The 9523-nt window shown below is 43.6% G+C and overlaps 1 protein-coding gene across 2 annotated transcripts in view; it reads left to right on the forward strand.

Moving 5' to 3' along the window:
- slc38a4 (solute carrier family 38 member 4) overlaps positions 1 to 8411 on the forward strand; it is a 36867-nt gene extending 28456 nt beyond the window's left edge. For both annotated transcript variants that reach the window (XM_008284106.1, XM_008284107.1), the window contains exons 14-16: positions 5232 to 5376; positions 6977 to 7074; positions 7254 to 8411. In XM_008284106.1, coding sequence (XP_008282328.1) covers positions 5232 to 5376; positions 6977 to 7074; positions 7254 to 7358 — 348 coding nt within the window. In that variant the 3' untranslated portion in view covers positions 7359 to 8411. The remainder of the gene's footprint in view (positions 1 to 5231; positions 5377 to 6976; positions 7075 to 7253) is intronic.
- The last annotated feature ends 1112 nt before the right edge of the window (positions 8412 to 9523 follow it).

Below are 9523 nucleotides of genomic sequence, written 5' to 3' on the forward strand. Positions count from 1 at the left end.
CCACATACAAATGTATTTCTCTAAAAACAGCGTGTTAGAATTTCACCTGGTTGAGCTGGTGTCCCATGTGCAGGGCTACAGTCCCGATGTGGAGGTCATGAGTTCGAATCCCGCTCATGACCCTTTCCCACATGTCCTCCCCCCATTCTTCTCCCCTACTTTCCTGTCTCTCTCTCACTTACACTATCCAATAAAGGCACAAAGGCCAAAAAAATAACTTCAAAAAAACCAGCGTGTTAGAATTTCTGTTACTACTAAATGGGCCTTAAACTTAAAATGCAGTAACACTGCCCACTCTGGTTTGGGAAAACCTTGCAGGCCATTGCACAGTCAACGAAACAGCTTAAAGTACGTTAGTCAGTATCAAATTAGCTTCATGTACAGTTAAAACTCTGTGTACGTGTCACTTTTTTCTATCTGTTATCTGCAATTACAAATTGTAATGCAACTCTCTATTGGTAATTCAGTTTTTATTTTGTCAGCTAAATAAAGCAATAGCTAAACCTAGTCATGGAGAATTAAAAACTAGCTAAACCCCTGCTAAAGCTAACCACTAGCATCTGAAAACAGGTGAAATTTAAGTGAAATTCACTGAATTAATGATGATTTTCTGTCATGTCCTACATGTAAAGCTAATAGATTGGAACTAAAATATATTTTTATTACTTAAATAATAAAAAATAAAGTTTATTTTCTCAAATTGAACTAGTTGCAATGAACCAAAAAGCGTTTTGTAGGGCGATGTTGTGCCCCCACCTTGCCTTCTGTGAAGAATATCCAAGGGCAAGGTGCAGTGTCCTACCATGTTTTGTTTGTAGGTGTTGTGGTTCCATCCGTTTTAGGTTAAAATAAATGTCCCTTCTTGCGTGGTTACAAATCCTGGCTTTCTAGACCGGTATGCTGATAGCTTTGCTTTCCTATGCCGTGATTATACCTCTTGCTGACGTCAACACGGACAGTGCAGACAAAACAGACTCATAGTTGTGAATAAACTACTTACTGGCCCACTTGGAGCTCTTCTTTAAGGCTCCGCACATGTTCAGTAGCTTCACTTCTACATATTTCTATGTATTTGCCACATTAACAGCCAAAAATGTCTCATAAAGTAGTGAGGGGTAGAAAGTAAAAGTAACATATAATGAGGGTTTGAGAAAGGACATAAAAATTTGATAAGGACAGAGAAACACGAGAGTGAAATGAGATGCGGCAAAGCAGCTGTGGTGAGTTAGTGGAAATAGCAGAGCAGCAACTCAGCCCGGGTTTGAAGATATGTCTTCATGGTCCTGTAGCTATCAGCTATGAAGGTATTAAAAATGTCGAACAAATTCCTTCTGCAAGGGTGTGTTACAGACTGGTTTTAGCCTGCATATACCTGCACATGCATCCGTGAAAAGGCGTGAATCATCGCCTGCTTTGGTGAGAAGAACTTGTTTTAAGAAACAGTGTTGTGAATGACTTCACTGAAGCGCTTGTGGAGTTGAAGAAAGTTGATTTGCGCAGAAGTGGGGAAAGTTTAATTAACTGACCATAACTATTCCAGCAGTAAATTAAACAGTGTCGCTGTAATATGGTCGAAAGATTGACGAAGTTGGATGCATGTACGGCATACACTTAAAAGAACTACTTAGTCGCATCGTCGCTCTGCCAAGTTTCCATTTGACCTTTGAGAATCTTGTCTTGAATCCTCCTGACCTTCATTTTGCATGAAAATACGGTCGACCTTCAGCTAGAGATTAACGTTAGCTTTGTCTGCAACTGTCCTTGGCTCCTGTGGGGAAGAACTATATGGGAGCAGAAAGAATGTGCGTGGGGGGGAGAAGCGTGCAGTCACGTGAAGTATAGATGCTAACAGAGGCCAGATCACACAGGGCTTTGCCAGGATCCAGTACATAATGAAAGGGCTTTATGTGGAGTCAAACATGCCCCAGTTCTCAGGCTCCGGCTGGAGACTGAAACCACAGGAGAGGTCTGCAAACGAGCTGATTAACACCTCCAACGTCAGCTTTATGACTAACCATCATAAAACAGACAAACTGTCTTTGTGTCTGTAAAGCCTCAGATGCTACCAGGTGGTTTCTCTTTACCTAAAACATGCCACATAGACATATATATCCAACATCTACCTTGTGCTTTGCTAATGAGTATACAGTATAAGTGTTTACAAAGTGTCATGGTTGAAGGACATTTGTATATATATAAAAAAAGTAGGACTATCTTTGGTTTACTTTCAAAGAACCTTAACACACACCAACTACATCACTATTTTTTTTTAAGTTATTTTTTTGGCCTTTGTGCCTCTATTCAATAGTGATCGTGAGAGAGAGACAGGAAAGTAGGGGAGAAGAATGGGGGAAGGACGTGTGGGAAAGGGTCATGAGCGGGATTCGAACCCATGACTTCCACATCAGGACAGTAGCCCTGCACATGGGACGCCAGCTCAACCAGGTGGCGCCCCAACTACATCACTGTTTTAAATACTAGAGTTTAACTACTTAGCTATTAGCTAGTCAGTATTAGCTTGCATACCATCACGTTTGGGGCTGCAAGGTTGGTCAGTGGTTAGCACTGTTGTCTCACAGCAAGAAGGTCGCTGGTTCGCGACTCTTTCTGCGTGGAGTTTGCATGTTCTCCCCGTGCAGCGTGGGTTCTCTCCGGGTTCTCCGGCTTCCTCCCACACAGTCCAAAAACATGTTGAGGTTAATTGGTGATTCTAAATTGTCTGTAGGTGTGAATGTGAGTGTGCTTGGTTGTCTGTCTCTAAGTGTAGCCCTGTGATAGACTGGTGACCTGTCCAGGTGAACCTGCCTTCACCCTGAGTCAGCTGGGATAGACTCCAGCCCCCCATGACCCTAGTGAGGATTAAGCGGTGTGTAGATGATGGATGGATGGACCATCACGTTTGTCTCAATTTCATGGGCAAAAGTTAAATTGTCGCATTTTGGTACCACTTTCTGATCATGAATCTGTTGCAAAGAGTTTATAAGAGGTAACTAAGGGCTTTAAAATAGTTTAGTAATGCAGTATTAATAAATCTATCAGTGATAAACCACCAGAACAACATCTTTTCATTCGTTACAAATGTAAATAAAGACATAAAAATGCTAATTAGGAGTCCTAAGGGTCATGAAGTCATTTTACTTTTTAATATTGAAACAAGTATGCAGTTAAAATGTTCATTATTTTTGGTCCAGATGCCCGGTGACTCTTTTCCAGAAGGGCAAACGTCAAACAGGCCATCAGAGGGGTGTGCTGATGAATTAGAGCTGGAGGCATAAACACCATCCAGACAGACATTTTGCTACCTGGAAGCTCAAAGTTGTTTTTACTGACGTACAGAAGGAAGTTTAATGTGTATACCTGTGTGTGGCTGTGTGTGCTGGTGCAGAGAGCCAGTGTCACCACTAGAGCGCCCATGTGTACGTCCACAGCTCTGTGTTTCAGGGCCTGTTTGCTCTTGAGTTTGTTTTGGCTGTAATGAAGCACAGTTTCTTAGTCAGAAAGTTCCAGCATAGCTGTCTAACTTCAAGTAGCGCCCCAGTGCTTTTGTAGTCAAAAACACTTTGATATGGCTTCCTGTTGATATTTTTACTTGAAAAGGGACTTTTACCCCACTGAAGGAAGTTTCAGTTGTCACCCTGCCTCAGGGCAAATTTAAATGTGTGACTGTTGAGCACAACTGAAAGTAGAAACAACATTTACCAGCAGTCACACTGTGTCTACCACCTGCCTCTTGGTTCTCTTTTTTTTTTCATTTTCACACACGCACGACTTAACACAAATTTACAGAGAAAACGCAGCAAGTGCACAGGGTTCGTGGTTATCTGCTTCCGATTTGGACCGATTTTGTAAAGCCAGCTCGCACTGCTAAGACCTCAGTCCCTGGTTTGTTGCTAACTGGCTGAAGCCAGATGTGTCCGGGCTGATCTGGCCGTGTGCACAGGCTGACAGGTAAAGAGTTAGATGTAGAAAGTGTGCAAATATCACACGGTGGACTCCAAAGGCTCTGCGCCAGGTAACAGTCGGGTGCAGAATAGTTTGGAACCTCGGAGAGAAATGCTGCATCCAGGCTCGAGTTTTCCAAGCTGGCCTAATTATGCAACAGCTGGTGGGAGTGAGCAGGAGGTAGCAGTGGGGGAGGCACGGCTTTAAAACTTTAGGAGAGATGCACTTAAATTATCTCTCAGAAGAAATGAGTTTTGGCTGAAGCGGTGACACTTCTTTGGCAGTGGACGGTGAAGTGCAGGCGTTACCCCGCTGCCTCCTGACAGTCGGGATGGAGGTCACTTGGTTCAATCTGACAGTGCAGAAAATCCGGTTAATTTGACTTTCTTTTTTTTTTTCCACTGTGCCATACTAACTGAATATAAATCTTGGGCTTAAGTCAGACTTGAAAGGCTACAAAAAGGGCATGTGGTGTTCTGCCAGCAGTGGAACAGATTACACATGTCTGCCCTGCTCAGGTAAACAGGTACGAAGAAGCTACTTTCTCTGAAACCCTTCTTAAGTCTCACCAACCCTGCTCTGCTTTATTATGGGACTAGTTGGTAAATGAGGAAGGAAGACGGGCTGGCAGGAGAATAACCTGAATGACAATAGCGACTCGGTGACCCCGCCCCCTGCAGGCGAGCCCGCCCTCCTCTCACTACCGGCTGATGCAATCCCATGGTTCCATTGCGCTGCTGGAGATAATCCCCAGGCTTTCTGAATGGGCGCTGTGAGCACTGCTCTTTGTAACCTTTCTCCTAGAGGCCTGCGAGCCGACGCAGCCTCGGGCTTCACCTGATACCTGCGACCTTTCACCCAGTGAAGGCTTTAACAGGCTGCCTGTGGCTCAGCAGCACCAGGCGTCTTAGCTGGGATCTCCTAGTTCTGTTTCCATTTCTCACACACACACACACACACACACTCGCCTCGTAGCACTTGACACACTTCAGTCAGTTGCCAAGTGAGGGAATCATTCAGGCACAGGCTGGCAGACATGCGGACTCTTGCTGTTGAGTTGTTCATTTACCAGAGACCCATAGCACGCTGAAACAGTGCCACAACACTGACACGTTTTATTACGGTCCACCGTGAAGTCAGTTAAATATAGTGCTGGAATTAAATTCATTTCATCAAACCAAACTGTTACATTAGGTTGTACAAGTGTAACAGTGTCACGCCTTATTCATCAGCTTCATACAGTTTTGTTAAGCCCAACACTTAAGTGTCAATACTTTGTGTTTTCCCAGATCCGCTCCTCCATCACCACGTTGCTGTTCAGCGGGCGAGAGTTCAGCTGGACTCGCCACATGCTGATCGCCGCCGCCATCCTGGCCTTCAACAACTTGCTGGTCATCTTCGTCCCCACCATCAGGGACATCTTCGGCTTCATCGGTGAGTCCTGATGTTGAAAACAAACATTAATGGAGGTGGCTTGTCTTGTGAGGGACGTTTGTTAAACATGGAGCCTGTAGCTCAGACTGTACGAGCCGGTGAAGCAGCACGGTGGCCTGACTAGCACCTTTAGTTCAGAGGTCCTTCTGCGAAGTAAAGACGTTCGAAGTACAGAAGCTTAAAGTGTCGAGTCGTGTCAGCTATGCAGTCGCGTGAGCAGTTTGTGACCACTGGATCTAAAACGCTTGTTCACGTTCTCACTAACGCCAGCAGTTCACATGTTGGGACAGGTCTGCAGCCGCTTTTCACTGATCACACCTAAAATCATGGATCCTTCTCCAAGTGTCCCAGTTCCTCCCTTACACCAGGTGAAACCATGACCCAGTTTGCATCGGGTCTCAGTAGGTAGTCAGTCCAAAACGGTCAAGGATTCTCTGCACTTCAGTCCTAATATTAGAACCCGGAGGATGAGCACTTTATCCGCCATCCTACTCAGCCAACATTCAGCAGAGCTCCAGAGGTGCACTAACGTTTTAAGAGCTGCCAAGAGCTGACGTTTACATGTGCGTAAAATCTGTGGGAGGAACGCGTAAATATAATGCTTTCAGTCACATTCATTTTTAACCTTTTTATTGTGTTTTGTCTCTTTTTCGGCAAATAGATCACACTAAAATACAAGGAGGGAGTAGGGAGAGTCGTGTGTTGATCCGATGTTGTGTGTCACCCACACAGTTACAGGAACCGGATTATTCATGATGTTGTCGTATTATTAACATATTACACATATTTTCTATATATATCAGTTACTGGCAGCACTGGTATATTGCACAACACCATTCAGGTCACAATCTCAATTTAACATTTTATTGCGCCACAGATAACTCCCAGATTCATTCATTTCCACAAGCTGTGTTTATTCATTGTGGGTTATTTCTTTATTTAGAGTAACTGATGTCAGGACATAACACACATATTACAGACATGATCGCGTTAGCAGCATCTTGCAGCAACTGTTTGCAAGACGTCACACTAATAAAGTTTGTAAGGGATATGTTTGGTATACTCCCCGTGCAGCGTGGGTTCTCTCCAGGTTCTCCAGCTTCCTCCCACACAGTCCAAAAACATGTTGAGGTTAATTGGTGATTCTAAATTGTCTGTAGGTGTGAATGTGAGTGTGCTTGGTTGTCTGTCTCTAAGTGTAGCCCTGCGATAGACTGGTGACCTGTCCAGGGTGTCCCCTACCTTCATCCTAAGTTGACTGGGATAGGCTCCAACCCCCCCCCGCGACCCTAATGAGGATTAAGCGGTGTATAGAAAATGGATGGATGGATGTTTGGTATATTAAATTAAAAAGTTGCCCCTTTGCTGCATTTCAAAAATGCAACTGTCTAAAAAGTAAAGCTATCAGTTATCGTAATTTCTATCTTCCGGGTGAGAGTCCTGCAGTCACACTTGAAATTGTAGGAAGCTTCATAAGTATCTGTCAAGTGCTACTTTTAGGCAGAGTGTTTGAAGTCTTGGTTTAACTTTTATGGTGAGTGCTGATTCTGAGTCTTCCCGGTCGGCTAAATCAGTCCTCCTCTCTCTCGCTTTGTTGCAGGTTCTTCTGCGGCCACACTGCTCATCTTCATCCTTCCCGCCGCCTTTTACATCCGCCTGGTAAAGTCAGTGCCGTACCGCTCCCCGCAGAAGATCGGGGTAAGTGTGCAGAAATATACTTACAATCACACACTCGGCTGCTTTCTCACTGCATCGGGTTTCTCCGTTTGTCCCTCGAGTGTTGGTTAACGTTTTCAAAGCGTGACCCGGCAGAAATTTCAGCAGCCTCCTGCTGTGCGTCTCCACACACTGAATCCCGTCTCGTTCTGTCTCCTCAGGCGACCATCTTCCTGATTGTGGGAATCATCTTCATGATTGGCAGCTTGACGCTCATCGTCCTTGACTGGATCCACAACCCTTCAGGCTCCAGCGGCGGCCACTAAACCCCGTTTCTTTCCCCTCAGATTCACACTAGCAGCCACCCTCACCCCACAACACAGCATCTCTTCTGGTTCGCCTCGTCCTCTGGTTCCCCTCATTTCATAAAATCATCGCAGAAGACATCAGTTTTCCCCTAGAGAATATCCCTGGGTGGATCTTTTTAGTTCTTTTTTTTTTTTTTTTGCTTTTTTGGATGTGACAAGACAAACAAGAGAATCAAAACCCAGAGTGGGAGTAACAGACTCTGGTCTAACATGCCACCAAGACATCCTAAAATCAGAAATTCTTATTTCCACCTATGAAGACACAGAACGAACTTACTCTGCAGCCCTCACCTGAAGCAGATCAGTGAACTGTGATTTGCAGGGCTGGAACGATGATGCAAGTCCATCAGTCCTCTGAACTTGAAAGAGACAATTGGGGGTGGAGTGTGTCGTCATCCATGATAAAGAAGCACTTCTAGCATTATGTTTCACTTTGTTTGTAGCGCTATCACACATCCACACATCTGTATTTAAGCTACCGGCCATGAAAAACCTAGAATTTATCAAGCAGTCGGATCATCTCAGAACGACATTTAATCTGGAACTTAATTCAGTCTTTCATTCGGGAAATTGTGGTTTAATTTAATCACAAGCTTTGCCAAAGTCTGCATGCACATACAGATGTAGTTGGTAGGTTCATGCTAGAGCTTCCCAGCTCCACATTCTCAAGGATCTTTCTCGCCAGCTGTTTTCATCCCGGCTGTGCACATGAAGCCAGGAGGTGCTTTCAGTATTACTGTCACGGAGGGATCTGAACATGCAAGGTATGAATGTACAGAATTAAGTGTATCTACTGAAAAAATGAGCGTTGTACAGAATATCTTCCTTCGCCTCATGAGGCCCTCTGCCATCTAGGCTGTATGAAGTGATCATTTACAACAACCAGTACACACACACCTGCTGGAATAACTTATTCGGGATGTAATATAGGGCTACACAGCACAACATATGGAATCATATGTTGTTATTTTATTATATTATTATTATCAAGTAATTGGCAAAAATATGTAAACAACCTTTTTAAAAAAAACTATTTGAACAGCTGAAAAATGTACAAAGTCAACAGAGACAAACGGGAAACTGTTGATTTGAACATTTAACATGTATTTCGATTTAAGATGTTACGATTGTCGTACAATATGTTCACAACGTGCCAAACTATCTTCATCACTGCCGAATAAGAATCCTCATCCTCCCTAAAATGTCATTCAAATGTAGGCGAAGCTGTATGTGCTGTTCAGGTCAGAAGAGTCGTTGGATGTTTTGGGGAAATGGATTAGCATTAGCTAAATATGTAGCTAACACTATGGCTAACAGGCCTTTAAAACCTAGAAAACAGCGACCTGAATCTCCATGAAACCACAATTCAGTGTTCACACTGGTTTTCATTTAAATAAAACCAATGACATATAAAATTTCTGTTACATTTCGCTTTAGACGCCCTGGTTGGTGGATTTTTACAAGGCAACGTTTACTGGTCTCCCTATTTTCGGTTTCTATGCTAGGCTAATCTGACTCCTAGCTCCAGGCGCCTAGCGTCATATTTAGCATTTAAACATGAGAGTGGCATCAAACTTCTCATCTCATTCACAGCAATAAATTGAATAACTTTTTTGAAAAATGTAAACAATAGTTATTTTTCCATTATGATAGCTGTAGCACAGGAGCTAGCCAGAGTAATAATACCTAGATATAAATGCAGATGGTGTGAGCCAGTACAAGAGTGTACAGTGAGTTCAACATCTGTTACACACATGAGTTACTTCAGGGGTGCCCAATCCTGGTCCTCGAGAGCCACAATCCAGCATGTTTTAGATGTTTCCTTCGTCCAACACACCTGATTCAAATGATCAGCTCATCATCAAGCTCTAAAGAAGCCTGATAACAATCCTGATCATCTGAATCAGGTGTGTTGGAAGATCATCTAAAACATGCAGGACGGTGGCCCTCAAGGACCAGAATTCAACACCCCTGAGTTACTTCCTCCGTTTTGTTGTAAAGAATAAGGTTCACTCACTGAGCTCAGGCGTGCATTACCATTGAGATCAATCTGTTTAAACTTATTATACACATTTGAACATTTACTTATGGCATTTACCTAAAAATTTAAATCAGACATTAAT

The sequence above is a fragment of the Stegastes partitus genome, unplaced genomic scaffold (assembly GCF_000690725.1).
Source record: "Stegastes partitus isolate 25-593 unplaced genomic scaffold, Stegastes_partitus-1.0.2 Scaffold346, whole genome shotgun sequence".
Lineage (NCBI taxonomy): Eukaryota > Metazoa > Chordata > Actinopteri > Pomacentridae > Stegastes > Stegastes partitus.